Source organism: Lagenorhynchus albirostris, chromosome 18 (assembly GCF_949774975.1).
Source record: "Lagenorhynchus albirostris chromosome 18, mLagAlb1.1, whole genome shotgun sequence".
In the NCBI taxonomy this organism is placed as follows: domain Eukaryota; kingdom Metazoa; phylum Chordata; class Mammalia; order Artiodactyla; family Delphinidae; genus Lagenorhynchus; species Lagenorhynchus albirostris.
The window spans coordinates 67,476,000-67,494,286 of NC_083112.1; the positions used below are offsets into that span (position 1 = coordinate 67,476,000).

Below are 18,287 nucleotides of genomic sequence, written 5' to 3' on the forward strand. Positions count from 1 at the left end.
AAGGATGGAGATCTGGGACTGAGATACAACTGCATGGGTGGGAGAGGAGGTGTGGAAACGGAAGGTGGGAAGGGTGGTTGTCATGTGACAGGAAGAGGGAGCCCAGGGTGTCTTCAGGGAGCCCATCAAAACATGTGGATCACCTGACTCAGCTGGTGGTTCCTCCAGCCCAGAACTCCACCTCCCAAGGGCTTTAAGCAATGTGTCGCATGACACTCAGGAACTGATTCCCTAAAGCACCCCAATTTTACTTTTTAAACTAATACATAACTATAATTCACAGAGGTGTCGAAGGTTACATAGAACACGTGTAACTTTTGAGAACAGTAAAGGCCACCATGTTCACGAAATATTGTATGTAAATGACAAACTTGTTGATGTTTATCCTAACGGCACCTCTTACTTTCCTTCATAGTCTTCTAATTTGATGGTGGCCACAGCTAACCTTCCCATCTTTCAATTTCTATGTCATTTGGGTCACATTATTTGCAAAACCCATAAAAAGACGAAATGTAGCTGAAAGAATGAAATTAAGTAAATAAAGGAATGGCTGCCCCTCTCTGGACTTCCCCGCGTTCAGGTGCAAGCACCAGCTATAGGCATAGAAAATAAAGCAGAGGTGTTAAGTTTCATCCCAAATACATCCCCAAATGACTAGATTAAAAAAAGTAAGTCCTCAGAAGGAAAATTGGAGAGCCACAGATTTAAATGACCGGGGCAGTTTCATTTACATACCTTAACATATGACCTCAAGTGGCTCTCCAATCCTTCCTCATGGCACTGGGCAACCACATGAATAATGACCCTACACATCACAGGAATGAATAAAGCAATGAACAGTAATGTGAAAATGGAAACATTTCATTATTATCACAGTAGTAGTAGAACAATGACGGTGCTATTGGCACCACAGGAAACGAGGAAACAAGGAATCAGATGGGGTCCCCGCATATGGGATCAAAAGAAATTTCTTAACTATAATGTTCAACACATACTTGCATCCCAAATACGTATGACTGTGCTCCAGATGCGGACAGACTGAAAGGGAAGAAGAGTATCCACCTCTCTCTGCCTCTCTCACCGTGTCACGTTGACGGCGACTTCCTCCTGGGTTGCTCGGGTGAGGACACGGAATAGCTGGTTTAGGATGGTGGGCAAGAAGGCGATCATCACGTGACCTTCCATCGCATGCAGGCTCTACAGACGTGGAATGGCAAAGTTCATGTTACCTTTTTAAAAGTAAACCAACCCCAAGAAGTTTCCACTTAGTTCCAAATAAGGATGGAAGAAATTAAACAAATGGAGACAGTGGCAGGCAGACTAATGGGCAAAGATGTCCACGTCCTAAACCCCAGAACCTGTGAATGTGTTACATGGCAAAGGGGAATTAAGGCTGCTAATCAGATTAGCTGGCCTTGAGACAGGGGACTCTGCTGGATTACCCAGGTGGGCCTGAAGTAATCACAAGCATCCTTAAAAGCGGAAGAGGGAGGCAGGAGAGTGGGGGGAAGAATGCTCAGAGATGCAACATTGTTGGCTTTGAGATGGAGGAAGGGGACACAAGCCAAGGAATGAGTGCAGCCTTTAGGAGCTGGAAAAGGACAGGAAATAGATTCACCCCTAGAGTTCCAGAAAGGAACTCAGCCCTGTTAATAACACCCTGGTTTTAGCCCAGTGAGACCCATGTCAGATCTCTGACCTACAGGAAGTGTAAGAAAACAAATTTGTGTTGTTTTAAGCCACCATTTTTTTGTAATTTGTTATAGCAGCAATAGAGAATGAATAAAAGGCTCTTATTCAAGTCACATGGCTCTTATGATATAGCTGAAAGGGGACCTGGAGCAGTGATTTCAGAATCCCCATTCCATTTTCCTTGCTAAAATCAAACGAATTCCACTTCTCACATTTCTTCTATTTTGTCCCCATGCTTAGATTGCCCTTTTTCGAAATGCTCCCCTAGAATCACGTTCTGGGTGAAACTCCCCTAGACCAACCCTCCTGCTCTCCCTGTGCCATGACTCCAGGAGGCCCCCAGCCTGCCCAAAGCTGGAGTTGGTTATGTGCATCATTTCTGGGTTTTTTGCCCACCTAGCATGCATTCACCAAGTTTATGTTGTCCCCTACAATGAATAAGAAGTTACTTAACAGTGGGACTAAAGTCACTTCTTTTTATGTGCCTGTGACTGTGCTCTGCACCCAGTGAGCACTCACAGGGAGGGCCTCTAAGTGGGTGGTTTTCTATGCGGAATAATGTGTTTTAGGTCCAGCCTGAGAAAAGGATATGTGGGGCTGGAATGAACATCACAGTGGTATTATTTCTGAGTCCACTTCTTCCCACTATCTAAAACCATATAGATGCCATCAGTGTGAGGGCATCTAGCTAAGAGCAGCCTCACTCACCACCAAATAAAAAAACCCAACCTACTGTACACTCATTAAAAAGGGGTTACTAAGAAAGCTATGTGATACCTTCAGGTATTTTACAAGTTCGCTCCCTAAGGCTTGGGCTCCGGATTCGGTTTTCTGACAGTACTGGAAAAAATTATGGAAGTGCTGATCCTGGGGAGATAAAAGAAGACAAGAAAATGAAAGCTTATTAGCATATCTGCTGTGGAAACAGAAGTATTTGCTTCTTGCAGCATGTATCTTTTATTTAGACTATAAAATATCATATAAAAATGAAAGCATCAAAGAGATAAAAATAAATTTAAAAAAAGATTTCAAAGATCCTCCAACAAAAGAGGAAAACTGTTGAGAAATGTTACTTGTACTATTCATTTATATCATTACATGAGAGCACCTTATATGCACTTTCTTTCTTCAAAAAAGGACTTATAGAGTGAAAATATATCTATGTAATATATCAATTAGGATTTTATTTTGCCAAAAAATCACACAAACTCATTCACAAAGCAATGACTGCTAATTCTAATGGAACAGCACTTACCTGAGTATACACTGTGGAAACCAGGTGAGTTGAAACTTTTAGCAGTGGCTTGCTTCCATCTACCCATTTAATTTCTGGACCATAATGCTGAAAACATATGGAGGGAAGAAACATCCCAACAGATTAGTGACATTAGCTTCAAACATCATCTTCAGTGAAGGTACTGATGAGGTGCTGAATGCCAGACAGCCTCAGTAACTTGATATTTAGGCCTGGCTCACAGCAGGAATGTAACCAGTACTAGTTTCTGCCTACTTCCTGATATTCTAAGCTACCTTTTCTGTGTACTTGCAGCTGTATGAATTACTGTCCATTTGAGAGGGAAAGACTCCCAATACTACCAATGACTTAACCAAACTTGAGTTCAGGGTAAAATCAAACGAATTCCACTTGTTTGTGGCATAAGGTACCAGATACCAGATAAGTCATGGCATAAGGTACCAGATAAAGTAAATAGGATAGTAAGTATTCCTGGCACAGGCAAAGAGTCCATCATCTGTTTGTGTTTAGTTTTATTTCTGAAACCTCTATTTTTCTCATGTTCAGACTAGGAATAATAACTGAATGTTATATGATTTACCCTTATTTTGGAATATTTTAACTATTTGTTCATAACATGGGCCCAAATTTGGCACTATTTAAATGCAGAGAGATATTAAAAGCCATTCACAATGAAACAGAACAGATCTTAACTAAGCATGCTATAAAACTGAAGTCTATAACATTTAAGATGGCTAAAAAGAATATAAAACCAACAAACCAATTGGAGAAATCTGAGAAAATTCAAGCTCTAATGAATCAGAAATGTATCAGAGTGGACTACCATGTGGGTGAGAGATATGCTTACTAGACTTACAATAAGTTGGAAGACAATTCCTAACCATTTGCATGACTCTAAGAACCTATCTTTATTTGAGCACGGCTAGTTTTCAGAGACAAACTTCCATCTCATACAGTACCTCCAAGTTTCCATTTCCCTGCTGAAGTACTGCTAGTTCAGGGCTTATAAAATGCCCAAATTGTAATTCCAGATTGTGATAACTGTTAACAGCACTGCCTTCCAGTGGCCTAAGTTTACTTGAAAATGAATAACTAAAACCAAAATGTGGGACTGGCAAAAATACTGCATGCTTTTGTGTGTTACTGTTGTTTTAGCTGATTTTTAATGCTTTCTGAAGGAACTGTGATCAACCAATCTTAAAGTACTGTACCCTGCCCATCCCAAGCTCCTGGTAGCCAAGGTAGCCGGATGGGAGATTGGCTGAGACAGGGATGTGCTGCTCGCTAGTCACCACCCTTCCATCTTTCAGGAGAGGAAGCCAGGAATATCCAACTGTTGAAATAAAGAACAAAAAAAATCACCGTAAGTGTAGGAAAATGTATGAAGACAGCCATGTTACTAAATTGCCTGATCTTTAAGAACTGTTAATACCAATCAGTAAGAAACTGAAAAGACCCTGAATATAGTCTCTGCAGAACAGCATCTATAATGTACGCTGGCCTCTTTGGGATGAGAATTCTAAAATTATCTCCTATAAAATGGACGTATGTGAGCCAGGCATGCTATCCTTACAAACGTCATCTAAAATCACCTTCACAAAAGGATGCAAATTCAGAATCAAGACAAAATTTAAGAACCTGATGTGTAAGTTGTGAACAATCAAAGGAATGATGAAATTCAAACCTTGTGTTTCAACAACATCCTTCTTCTTTGTGCTTCCTTTGCTTGAATTATCACAGCTGACGTGGAAGAATGTGAACAGCAAGTGGTGCTTTTCATGTAGCTGGGTGGGCAATTCTATTTTAATCTGCAAGGAAGACAAAATAACGATCTTTTTTATATTCCAAAACAACAACGTGTCACCCAGGTACAAACGTGTATTTGCTCTCCAAACTGATTTAACGTTTGCAGTTAAAGAGAGCTGAGGCTGTAAAGTTGTGCTAAGGAAGAAATGGATCCTTAATACACTGTACTGGTCTAAATGTTTGTGTCCCCCACAAATGCATATGTTGAAATCCTAGCTCCAAAGGTGATGGTATTAGTAGGTGGGCCCTTTGGGGTGATTAGGGCATGAGGATGGAGCCCTCATGAATGGCATTAGTGCTCCTGTAAGAGATCCTATACAGCTCCCAGGCCCTTCCTGCCATGGGAGGACACCACTGAGAAGTCTGTGACCTGGGAGGTGGCCCTCACCCAACCATACTGGCACCCTGATCCTAGACTTCCAGCCTCCAGAACCGCGAGCAATTAATATCTGCTGTTTACAAGCCGCCCAGTTGGTGGTATTTTGTTACAGCAGCCTGAATGGACTAAAAACATTCACTGACCAAAAAACAGCAGAGTTGGTATTTCAACTCTAGAAAGAACCGGAAAACTCATGACAGAAACCACTTCGTTAACTTAACACAACCAAGGCATAATGAAAAACCAGGTTTAAACATTTAAAAGTAGGATTCACATAGTAGTTTTTGAACTGCATTGTAATTCTACATAAGGAAACCCAAAAATAAGAAAGGAAGATTCTCAGGTCCAACAAGTATTTAACTATACTTAAGTATGCATTTGAACGGAAATATTAATTGTGGTAGGGATACGGGAGGAATTTTGAGTTTTTCTTTTCTATATTATCTGCATTTTCCAAGTTCTTATTTTTTATAATAAATGTTACTTTTATAATTAGAAAACTTATGTCAAATAAATATTTCAACATTTAGTTCTATTACTGTAATTTCAGTATGCAGCTTCTCTTGAATTCTGGTTTACTAGGCAAAGAAAGTGGAGTTTTCCTTAAAACTGGTTAAACTGGGTTTTCTCTTGAAAACCTCACTTACCTCATCATAAAATTCTGGGTTTTGGTGATGGTGTAGAACTGCAGCAAAGGCGCTTCTTGTGAATACTGGCCCACCAGGTCTGCCATAAATGCACTAAAACAAGAATTAGCAAAGGGAGACACCAGTCTTCAATTAATAGAGTAAGAAATTAAACACAGATGTGTTGTAAAGAAAGCAGCATTCCTACAGCATAAACTAAGCCACCTTTGATGGATTTCTCCTGCTTACAAGACTCCAGACCCACAAGCCCTCTTACTCCTAGATCCTACCGGCCCCTGGCTTATCTCCCAGCCCTCCCCTCCACTCCCTCCCCCACCCCTCCATGCCCTGGACGCCTGCTCACTTTCACCTCCATGCCTTTGCTGACACAAACCCTCAGTCTGAACGACCTTCCCTCCCATGTACAGCAAGCAAACTCTCATGCATCCTTCAAGAAATGATTCATTCCTTCCTGTGTCCCCTTGGCAATTTTTTATACTAATTATTCAGTTTTATCCAAAAAACCATTTCTGTACCTTCTGTGTGCCAGGAGCTTTTCCTCCATGACTTCCTTTCCCACTAAACTGTGAATTTCTTGAGGGCAAAAACTATATTATATTCTTTGCATCTTTATCTCCTTCCCTTTTTGGAAAGTCATTTCCACACAGTTACAGTAAAGAATTTGGGCTCTGGAGCCAGAATGCCTGGGTTTGAACACCGGTTCCACTAATGTATGGCCCTGAGCGATTCACTTAAATTCTGTGCATTAGTTCCCTCATCTAAAAAAAATTCAAATAATAATAGTTCCTAACTCAAAAGACTGTTATGAGCATTAAAGGAGCCTAATTACCTATAGGGCTCTACGAGCAGAGCCTGGAATATAACAAGCACTCAATAAACATCACCAATAATCTACTATTATTATTACATACTAGAATAAACATTTTCAAGTTAGGTGCATGATATGTTTACTGAATTGAACATGTTTAAGAAAACCCCCTCCCTAAAGAGTATAACAAAACAGACATTATCAATTAAGAGCAAGAACTCAATTATTCCAAATTCTGTAAGGTTCAGCATATGTGGTTATATTCTGTGATGTCACATATTTTGTGTTTGTGTCAATTAAAATGTGCTAAATCCCTTTAGTTGTACAATATCATGCAACTGCATTTTTAAAATGGAAAATTACGAGCACATAAAATACAAACCTTCAGAGGCTGAGAGTCTTCCTCATCTGAATCTTTGAATTCAATGCAAATAGCAATATTTCTGGCCTGCAGCGATAGTTAAATAATAATAAAAAAAAGAAAATAAAAAGCCAAAGTATGTAAATATCTATAAAAGAACACGAGAAGCCAAAACCTAAGAGAGCTGGGTATCAAAAATAAAACCTCAGTCTTTGCACTCACCTTGGCAAAAGACTTTTGACTGTCATATTTCAAGGACTTAGGATAAACATAAAGGTGGTGGTTGTAGATGGTGTATGGCTGAGTGTGTTTTGGTATGCAGGGCACAAATTCCTCTACCTCAAATGTGATTGGCATTTTAGTACACGTTTCAAATTGCTTCGTAGGAATGTATGATGAATTGACATAATCTAAAAAAATTAAAAACAAACAAATTGAAGTAAAAACCAAACAAAAACTTGTCTGTTTATTACACAGAACTTACACTTACTAGGAAAGTCTGAGGAAACACTATCAATTGTAATGTCTAGATTGCCCAAAATCACGGGGAGTTTAGCCATCTTCTCAGGTCTACAAACGAAAGAAGAGAAAAATCAAACAGGTTAGGTTAGCTCTGAATTCTAGAGCAGCACTTCCTAGAGAAATATAATGCAAGCCATAAAAGTAATTTTAAACTTTCTAATAGCTACATTTTAAAAAAGTAAAAGGAAACAGGTAAAAATTAGTTTTAAAAATATTTTATTTAACCCAACATTTAAAAAATATTATCTCAGTATGTAATGAGTATAAAAAGTGCGTTCTAATTCTTCGAAACCAGGTGTGTATTTTACACTTGCAGCTCATCTCAGTAGGACCTGCTGCATTTCAAGTGCTCGATAGTCACACGTGGCTAGTGGCTACTGTGCTGGACACCACAAGTCCAGATAAGAATATTAGCAAAATGTTATAGCAGAAGTTTTCCTGAACCATTCCATCCTCAGCATACATTCTTGGCTCATGTAGATTCATGAAAATTCAGAAGCCATCTTAGGCTCCAATGTCTAGTGAAATGCCAGATACAAAGAAGGTACTCAGTGAAATGCCTGGTTTTTGTATTTGGTCTGACTCCATTCAATACAGGAATATCCTCTGTGACGTTCCTGACCTGCCTCAGCCCTTCCTAGTGAAATGGAAATCTTCAACATAGCCGTTTCGATACCCAGACTGCTCTTCGTCACAGCATGGTAAAATTCACTTCTCTGAAGCTTCCACTCATCAAGGAGCCTAGTTATGTTTCTCTTTGTAACACTTTTAACCATCTATAACAGCTATCACACCTTCCTGAAGTCCTGGATTCTCAGTCCTTTTGCATCTCCCTCCAATGCCATTTCTCTCACATAAGAACATCCCCTTTACATCATGGCTCCCAGAACTGCATAGATAAGGCCCAGTGTGGTCTGCCCAGGTGGGGTAGAGCAGCTGTCTGGTTTTGAGCAATATACCCTTCTACTGATGCAGCCAAAATTCTATTACTTTTAAACAGTCACGCCACCCTAGTGACGCACATTAAATTTACAAGCACCTAAACTCCCTAATTTTTTTTTCATATGCTTCACTATCGTGCTATATGTTTCCATCCTGTATTTATACAATTATGTTTTTAGAAGTCAGAACAGGATTTGATTTTTGTCTCGGTGAAATTTTATCTTTTTATGATCGAGTCATTCCAGTTGATCAAAACCCTCCTAAATCCAGATTCTAACATCTAATGTATTAGATATGCCTAACAGCTTTATGTCATAAAGACATTCATCAGCACTTTACATTCTCATAAAAGTCATTGATGAAGATAATGCACAGAATATTGCAAGAAGCAGCTCCTTCTCAAACCTCTAGAGGCCCATCGCCAGACTGATACTAGCCACTCATCACGCCTCCTGGCTTCTGGTCACTCCAGCACTGAACAACTGTCCACTCTCTCACATGCGCTACACTCCTCTGACCCGTCGGTCACCTTAGAATATACACTTTGCATTCCTCTGCTGGACCAGCGTGGCAACCCAAGTAAAAACAGAGAAGCAGAAACTTGGCTAGGATAATTTGTTCTACGTGACGTGACTTGTTCCTAGAACACAGAACACTGCCTCCTGGTTCTTCATCGGCCACCTGTTTAATAATGTCTTTGAGAACACTGGCAAGAAACAGCACAGCTCAGTGGCCAAGATTCAGCATTTGGTTTTGTTCCCAGTTTTGAAAAGTTCCTAACTCCTGATTTTATGATTCCTCAGACATTATTGTTGTCTTAAGCAATCTCACATGTAACTTAAAATATATCTTGTGGTATTGTGGATCTGAACCAGGAGGTCCCTAACAGTTTCAAATTCTTGCTTTCATATGACTGACTACAGCCTACATTGAGCATAGTCATCTTTGCCCATCACCAGCTCCAACTTACACAATCACTTTCTCTCAGGGTTCCTCTCATTTCCACTTGTCTTTTGTTTACATCTGAGTTTAAATGAACAATTCCTTGAACTCCTGAGAGAGGTAACTGTCAGGAAGGCAAGTCAACAGATATTCATCATTCTGCCTTCAGTTAAAAAGGTTGCTGGCCAAAAGATGTCCATGTACCGTCCAGCACTACCCCGATACTTTGTCCCTGTGCCACTGTGTGATCTGTTCACAAACACAATACCCTTTTTTTCTAGCAGGAAGACTGTGCCTTCGACAATCATTCCCTGGGAGCTGTCAATGGCTTCCCAAGCACTGTTAACTACCGCAATGATACTCCACCAGAGCCTCCCTCACCTTTACCCAAAGCTCTTGGGGCATCATCCCTCAGACCAGGGGGCTTCTATGCAGGTATAAATTTTCTTGACGTATACTGCCTTGCTCCACCTCGTCATTTGAGCAACTTAACTCTGCAACATACCATAAAACTCTGTGTTGACAAAATCTTAGAGACACCTACAGAGTTGTATCTGCTTCCTTGAGTCAGAAATATTATGTTTAATGTAAATGATACTTTTAAATGTACAATAAGTACTCGAGAGTACTATATTTCACCCCTTCCTAGTTATTTCTACCTGTGGATAAATATATACCTTCTTTAAGATTTTTTTTTTTCATTATCACTATGACATCATGCCCATGTAAGTTTGAGAGATTTGGATTTCTAAGCAACAAATTTTAATTAAATTATCTTCATTCACTGGAACTCTTTCTACGATGTGTTACTTACTTCTATGTCTAACTATACTTACTTCTTATTCTGTTTCCTCCCTTTACTGAGAGCTTTATACTTACTTCTTTTTCTGTTTCCTCCCTCTACTGAGAGCTTTTACTTCTAGTTGCTACTCTGTAGTGGCATTATTTCCATTCATTTCCAAGCAAGCACCGATCTGAGCTTAGTTCCGTATCAGGTAGCACAGGGACTCTGTGGAAGCTGTTTCTACCAACTCAGTTTTTTAAAACATAATCTTAATCCTATTTCAAAACTTTATGATTTTTATTGAACTTGGCTTATTAGAGATCAAAACGTCACACACATCAAAAATTCTACGGCCTTTTATATGTGCATTTCCAAAGTGATGGGGTGGGGGGTGGGGTTATGTGCGCAAGCATGTGTTGCACAAAGAGAATTCTCTCATATCTGAAATCAGTTTGGAGGTTTTTTTAATGCTAAAAATTAGTACCTACATTCTATGTAAAACTTGTAAAAGAATGCTTGAGCATGAAAACCCATCTTAAAACTTCACTGATTAAATAAATGTGTAATGGAGATGCATGTACGGAGCCTGGCATTTGGAAACGGCTTCTGTCTACATGTGAACTTAGGAGTGAGGCTCAAACTCCCTCTCTTGGGAAAAAGAAAGGTTTTCTTTTCCCACTGCCCATACATTCCTGCTGGTTCAACCACTCCCCCAGAGGAAAGGGCAATGATATCACAAACTAGCAGCCATCCCATGCCAAGAGGGTTGGTGTCCTTACCTTTGTGTTTCTGGAGCTTGGCCCTCCTTTCCCTACTTCCTATATTGATCCATTAAAGTGATCAATTGGTAATACAGACATGCTTGGGTGTGTTGTTGGTGTGAGTCTACTCTTCTAACTGCATTTTGTAAAAGGAAATATTCCCTAAAAGCTCTTCTGTCACGTAAATATATATATATATATGATTGAAAGAAATTTGAGATATTTTTGTTTAAACAAAACCACTGAACTTATGTCTATGATAAATTTCAATAAGCATCTATCAAGTGTTTACGCTGTGCTACAATGTGCACTACACTAGGCACCGTGGACAGAAGACAAACAGGATCTGATTCCCATCTTCAAGAAGCCAAAAATCCAGCAGATACTGTCAACTATTTAAGATATATGATGGCAACTACTTCTGTAGCATGTATACAAACGTCTACTGAAAACTGGAGGGTCTAGACGTATTGAGAAGGAACAGGGAATGAGACCAGTGCTCACGGTGAGAGGAATCACCCTGACAGGCATTCTCACTTATTCCCCCCACAGTTCTAGGAGGCAGGGCTATTATTATCCCCCCTTAAAAAGAAGAGGACGCGGGTTTCCCTGGTGGCGCAGTGGTTGACAGTCCGCCTGCCGATGCAGGGTACACGGGTTCGTGCCCTGGTCCAGGAAGATCCCACATGTCGCGGAGCGGCTAGGCCCGTGAGCCATGGCTGCTGAGCCTGCGCGTCCGGAGCCTGTGCTCCGCAATGGGAGAGGCCACAAGAGTGAGAGGCCCGCGTACCGCAAAAAAAGAAGAGGACACTCAAGCACAGAGGCCAAGTGACCTGCCTGAGATCTCCCATCACGGAAGTGACTTACGGATTAGGCTGCGAACAATAATAATGTCAAACTTGGGTACACAGAATAGAGAGGTACAAATAAACACAAATATGTAAGCCTCATGCAGAAACCCTTATAGTATTATTACCTAAACTACTTAATATGGTAGCATTAAAAAAAGGTCTGCATTTTAAAGAAAATGTTCTATTTTTATACTTTGCCTTCAGATGCACTGCAGAAATAAGACAAGACACAGCCATCAGCAAATCAAACAAACATAAAAAACCATATCCCTCTTCTTGGATAGATACTTCCTGGAGCACATATGTTAGCAATACTATCTATCTGACAGAATTGTTTTCTTACTAAATCGTGGAATGTCCCCTCTCATAATTACTACAAGGGAGAGGGGCAAAGTGGCTGATGAGCTTTGCCAACTGTTTTCTAGACACTAGGGCAGCTTCAGAACACTTTTCTCATCCATTGTCAAATGACATTTTGAGACAATCATGGGAGCAGAAACCATAGCTTTGGATCCAAGCTGGTGCCCAAGCCACTGATATGAGATTATTCTTTGTTAAAAAAAAAAAAAAGAAAAGAAAACAAAGAGGAAAGAAAAAGAGCAACACTAAGGTTTTTTAAAAAATGAAAAAAGGGATCCTCCACTCCCCTAACTCAACTGTGAAAAAGAAACACGGGCACTTCTTTGGACGCTTACTGAAAAAGGACAGCAGCTTTCCTCATGCCACTGCATTTTCTGCTGCTGACAGCATTGGCTCTCTATTTTCGGGTTTCTGAGTCTCTCGCTGGCCATCTGGACCACACTCTTCCCAGCAAACCCTTCCTACTGAAGGCCTGTTGTGCAGGGAGAACCCACCCTGTGCTCGGGACCAGTGGAGGCTTTGCTCTTTGCTGCCTGGTCACAGGCTCTCTGCTCGGATCATGTTTTGATTGATGAATCTGTGAAGTTCCACCCTCCAGGTTCCACCCAGGAAGCCAGACCTTCAGCTGGGGCCACCCCCAAAGAGCAGCCGCTGTGGCGGGAGCTTCAAGCTAACCAGCCTAGGCAGTGACTTCTGAGACAGGGCTCCCAACCCCCATCACACACAAAAAACTTCACTACCTGTTTTGTTGGAACATATGGGTAAATGTTAGTTAAAAAAAAAAGTTCATGTAAAATCATGGAAAGCTACAAAGGGGAAGGTGAAAAATCACCCATAAACCCATCCCTCAGAGATAACCATGACTACCATTTGGTGTATAACCCAAATGACTATTTTTATGTCCTTCTATCTTTCCATCTAGCTAGCTGTTCGCCTATCCATTTCTTCATTTATATACAAAAAAGAAATATATGAAATAGTTTCTTTACAAAAATGATGTCACATAGATATACTTTCTCCTCCTTACCAATACAGTGAGCTCACCTTCCTAAGTGAGTACACAGAGACCTACATCATGAGTGTTGAGAATAGCATGGTAGGCTAGTGAGAGAAAACTGTAATCTATTTAACTAAAGGTGACTAGAGTTTTTTTTTAAAAATCAACTTTTTTTATTCTATAAGCAAGGCTGAAAACTTCCTGAAAATCAAATAAAAACTTAACAATACTCTATGACAACACAGTATGTATAACAATACACTACCCATTACCAATAAGTAAAGGTTTTTGAAAGATGTTAATTATGACTCTATTTAGAATTCTGAAAAAACACAAGAGAGAGATGAAAAAGGTGAAAATGAAGTTAAAGAAAGCTAAACAGCCATTCTGAATTCTAGGTAAACTTATATAGTTACTTTGAAATGCATTTTTTTCAAGTAAAAAAATCAGACTGAAAGGCACCTAAGGTATAGAATAGTTACTGGCTGGCTCTTGGCTCTTCTTCTGATTTCATTAATACCCTCAGCTCTGTCTCCTTCCCAGAATTTTCCCAGAGAAATTGTAAAACCCACGTCCCTAGCAACGGAAATCCGCGTCATGGGTTCAGCAGTGAACTTCTTACAGTGGAGCACCAGAACAGCCCAGTGGTTAAGGGCCCAGATCCTCAGTCCCCTGACTGCCACCAGCTGTACAGTGCTGGACACCTCACTCAGCCTCTCTCTGCCCTATTGCCATGGGTTGAATTGTGTTCCCTGAAAAGATGGTGAAGTCCTAGCCCCCAGAACCTATGAATGTGACCTTATTTAGAAACAGGATCTTCACAGATGTAATCAAGTTAAGATGAAGTCATTAGGCCCTAATCCAATATGATGTGTTCCTATAAGCAGAAGGAAATTTATAGACAGAGACACACAGGAAGACAGCCGTGTGAAGACGGGAGGCAGAGATTGAAGTTATGCTGCCAAAAGCCCAAGAATGCCTGGGGCTCCCAGATGATGAAAGACACAAGGACAGATCCTCCCCTAGAGATCTCAGAGGGTGCGTGGCCCTGCCAACACCAGGACTTCAGGCTTCTAGCCTCTGGAATTCTGTTCTTTTAAGCCACCCAATATGTGGTGCATTGTGAGAGCAGCTCTAGGAAACAAATATCCTCACTAACATAGGTAAAGCACTTAGAACAATGCCTGTGAACTGTTAAGTACTAGATGAGTTACTGTCCTTGCCCCCATCACCCATTCAGTTAACGGTACCACGAATCACTCCATCGTGCAAGTCAGAAAACTGGGAGTTATTTACCTGAGACTACCACCCATTTCTCTCTCCTTCCACCCTAATACCCAATCAGGAAGCCAAGACCCAGTAACTGCACCTGTCTAACGTGACGTGAACTAGTCCTATTTCCTACTCTTCCTATGTCCACTTGCGATGGCTTTGCTGAGTCCTTGCCCACCTCTTGCCAAAGGTTCCTCAATTGTCTCTTTCCTCCCTGGGCTCATCTCTACCCAACAAACCCTTCACAGCACCACCAATAACATTCTTTATACAATTCAAATTAACCAGGTAACTCTTACGACTTTAAACCCCTTCTTCCTGCTCAAGGACTTGAGGAAAAGTTCCATGCTCATCCAACACGCCCTGGTGTATGAGCTGAGCAACTGAAAAGACTGCTCCTGCTTTCTCCCTTTCCACTGAACAACTTCTGTTTTTCAGGTGTGGAAATAAGTAAGGCCTTGAGACTCACTTCCGAAAGTCTGCAAGTAACTTGAGCATGTCTTCATTGGATAGCTTATTGCTGTCTTGCTTGTAGAGAGCAGAAAATCTGGCATTTTTGTCAAGGTTTCCAGATGCATCCTTAAACAACGTCCTGAAATAGCAAAACAACATGTCTAAGCTGTTTCCAAATGACCAAAATAAATCCATAACTTGACTCCGGTTTCTATGTGAAGACTAATTATTATTCCACTGGCTATAGCCCACAGAAATCTCATTATCTAAAGACATGGCATATATTTATGAGAATGAACACAACTAACTCAATTTACATAGAAAACATTTCCAGCAAATGGCTTGTGCTTAGGAAATAACATACACAGCCAAATGCTTAAGAAATAGAGACCACAAATAAAGAGGATCTGCAGGCCTCACTGGGCTGCCACCCACTCCCAGCTGGAGGCATGTGGCTGGAACCTGGAATCCCTGCTCTGCAACAAACACTCCTGTCCATCCTGCCAGTGCCAACACTGCTACCCTCCAGCTAGCGTCTCTCCTCTCTGTGTCTCTAGTAAAGGACTTTTCAGATATGGAGCTTACTTATTTTTCAGTTTTACATATTTAAATCCTCTGTCTCTGGACAAAAAAACAGAATAGGTCAGTCTGTCTGTCTGTCTGTCTGTCTACTATCTATCTCCATATATCTGTATCCATATAAAAGGAATAAAAGATGTTCTCCTTACCTTGCTGCCCAAGCAAATGGCATTCTGTACTGCCCTAGTCTTTGGCATGCCTGCTTGGCATTCTTCAGCACCTTCTGAGCAACCTTGAAGACATCAGAATAAAACCATGAGTTACTGTATCCCACAGACTAAACAACCTCTTATGGTAGTATCAGATGCATGGACAAGCACACCTTACTGCAGTGAATGTGGCTGGATTTATACTCAGTGCAGAGTATTCTGCTTCTCACATTCCCTAGCAGTGATTTTCAAAGAGTATCAAATGAAAATTGTTTCCAAAATGTATGTCTCTTCTTTGGTCTTCACAGGCAACAAGCATGCCATTTCATAGGCCCTTCTATTTCTTCATGACTAAGGGCTATATATTATGAGTCCACTGAGTTATTAATAATTACTAATACTTGGTATTCATGCCAAAATATATCACATTACTAGAGTTTAAATGAGAATACTAATGAAAATACTAAGCTTTCATGACTCCTAATGTGTACTGACTTATGCAGACTCCCCAGATTTGGGGGATATATATTCATTATTAAGACATTACAGGTATTGACTTAAGTTAGGCCAGTGTTTTCAATCACTATGTTCTTGTTTTCTAGGTATAAGTTACCATTACTTTCACTTCTAATTTTGGTTTGTTGCGGGTGGCTGGATTAACTCTATAGTGCACAGGGAAGCAGATTTGCTTTTGGCCTATGTATGCATGGCAGGTCTATTCATCAACTATACCCCTATTGCTAAAGCAGATGACCCCCAATTTCCCCAAATTTGCTTCTTCTGGAATACTGCATTGCTAGCACTACAAGGTGTGACTGATTCAGAGTCAGAGCGGGGGGCTGAAGGGTCTTTTACATTATTTAAGTATATCGGAGTCAAACCAATTTTGGGAAATGTGACCTAGTGCCTGTGAACTAAAGTGTGCTCTGCAGAGCTGCAGCAGCAGCCCCACTGGGAGCCTGTCACGAATGCAGAGTCTTGGGCCCCACCCCAGACCTCCTGGGTCAGAACCTGCATTCTGACCAGACCGCCGGTGATCTGTGTGCGCCAGGTTTCAGAAGCGCTCATCTAGAAGACTCAGAAGGACAACAATAGAGCTCTCTGTCTCTGAGTAAAACTGAAACCAGCTGTGTGAGTCTAGAGCACTAAACCTCTCTGGGCTCTACTTTCCCACCCGAGAAATGAAGAGCTTGGGCTAGACTTGCTATTATCCGTTCCAGTTACTAAACATGATGATTCTACCGTAACCGTGGGGGGGAACTGCTGCCTTCATGAATGACTTGGAAAACACTTCTCGATTCAAACAGGTGTCGGGAGCTCATCCAGCCCCTCCCTTTCTTCTTCAAGTGGGGCATGTCCATGCGGGGACTCGGGGATCATAGAGTAAATGGTCTGCCTTCCTGGAGTGGCCATTTTTACTTACACATTTTCAGGTAGAAATGATTATTTTTAGGTTCTAACAGTAATGACTATGTTGTGGAGTAAAATGCAATATTTGCGTACAATTTAAAGCCAAAACAGGCCTCAAATAAGTTTCACTCTCACCTGTAGTGAACGAGGACTGAACTCTCAGACTTACTGAGGGTATAAATGGAACACAATATATATAAAAGTCAGAGTGAAAAACTCAATTTTGCCCTTTGGGTTTCCCCCCGCTTTTCTTTCTTTTTTAGAAAATCTATTCGTGGTGGACACCTACAGAGACTACTCCTAAAAATTTCCTCCAAAACAATAATTTCCTCCAAATGATGTTCTAGACCATCTTGGAAAACATGAAGAGACATTTTGATATACAGAAAAAATCATCCCTCAGCAAAATCTCTACCGAAGCTCCTATTTTTATATGAGATGGTTGAGTCTTAATCTCTGCTTTAATTTACTGCATTGGAGGTGTGAACGCATGGCTGAGCCTTACGTTCCATAAGTAATGAAGCAGGAGCAAATTCAACAGATGCTCAACGGACCCTGGAAAGTGTGGCATCTAGCCTGGGGGGTATGTGATTTTCACACCAGCGTCAGCTGCCAAATTTCAAACCATGCACGTGGCAGGCAGAAGTAGCAAAGCTGGTGCATACCAAACTTGGAAATGTGTTGCATACATGGCGGGGGAGTAGATCTTATCTTGGGCATTCATTGATTATTAATCAAACCATCAAACAACTAAAAGAGCTTCTCATCCAAGGTTTTACAGACTTGATTTTAAAAATAAAACTGTTTCTCTCCAGAGACCAAATTTTACTCTGCTTTTTATCAGCCAGAAAGGCATATGTTTGAAGCCATGTGCCTGGGTAAATGGGCTTCTCCTTGACTGGAGCTGTAATAATTGATAATGACATCCTCCTATATGCGTCAGTGATTTAGTACCCATAGCACTGTCTCGTATGTAGGTGGTGGTGGGGGGTAGCAACATCATCTTTCAACTACAGATGGAACACCTGGGGCCCAGAGAGGTGACATGATGTATCCAGGCTAGTTAGGAGCTCAGCACCCAGGTCTCTGACTCCTGGAACCTGTTCTTTAAAAACCGTCCTGCATCTTGGTGGACACACCTGTGATGTACAGTGGCCCAAGAGGGGAAGACAGGAAGCTCTGAATCACTCAGAAAACCCCAGTTAGAGCCTCTGGGGTGTCCCCTCCTACTGCTGACCAGTCCTTGTCAATGTATCAGGGTCTCAGATGACCACTAATACAAAATTCTTTTTAAATAACTAAAAGTACTGTAAAACT

At 40.9% G+C, this 18,287-nt stretch overlaps 1 protein-coding gene across 28 annotated transcripts in view; it reads right to left on the reverse strand.

The window, feature by feature from the left end:
* The window catches only part of DOCK9 (dedicator of cytokinesis 9), a 282,879-nt gene that overhangs the window by 87,479 nt on the left and 177,113 nt on the right, over positions 1-18,287 (reverse strand). For all 28 annotated transcript variants that reach the window (XR_009536799.1, XR_009536798.1, XR_009536800.1 and 25 more), the window contains 12 exons: positions 15,561-15,643; positions 14,849-14,971; positions 7,439-7,518; positions 7,171-7,358; positions 6,970-7,035; positions 5,780-5,872; positions 4,632-4,755; positions 4,159-4,280; positions 2,948-3,034; positions 2,470-2,559; positions 1,082-1,197; positions 736-805 (listed from right to left, as the gene is read on the reverse strand). Coding sequence is in view for 25 of the 28 variants with exons in the window: in XM_060129280.1 (XP_059985263.1) it covers positions 736-805; positions 1,082-1,197; positions 2,470-2,559; positions 2,948-3,034; positions 4,159-4,280; positions 4,632-4,755; positions 5,780-5,872; positions 6,970-7,035; positions 7,171-7,358; positions 7,439-7,518; positions 14,849-14,971; positions 15,561-15,643 (1,242 nt within the window). In the remaining 3 variants the exon portion in view is untranslated. The remainder of the gene's footprint in view (positions 1-735; positions 806-1,081; positions 1,198-2,469; positions 2,560-2,947; positions 3,035-4,158; positions 4,281-4,631; positions 4,756-5,779; positions 5,873-6,969; positions 7,036-7,170; positions 7,359-7,438; positions 7,519-14,848; positions 14,972-15,560; positions 15,644-18,287) is intronic.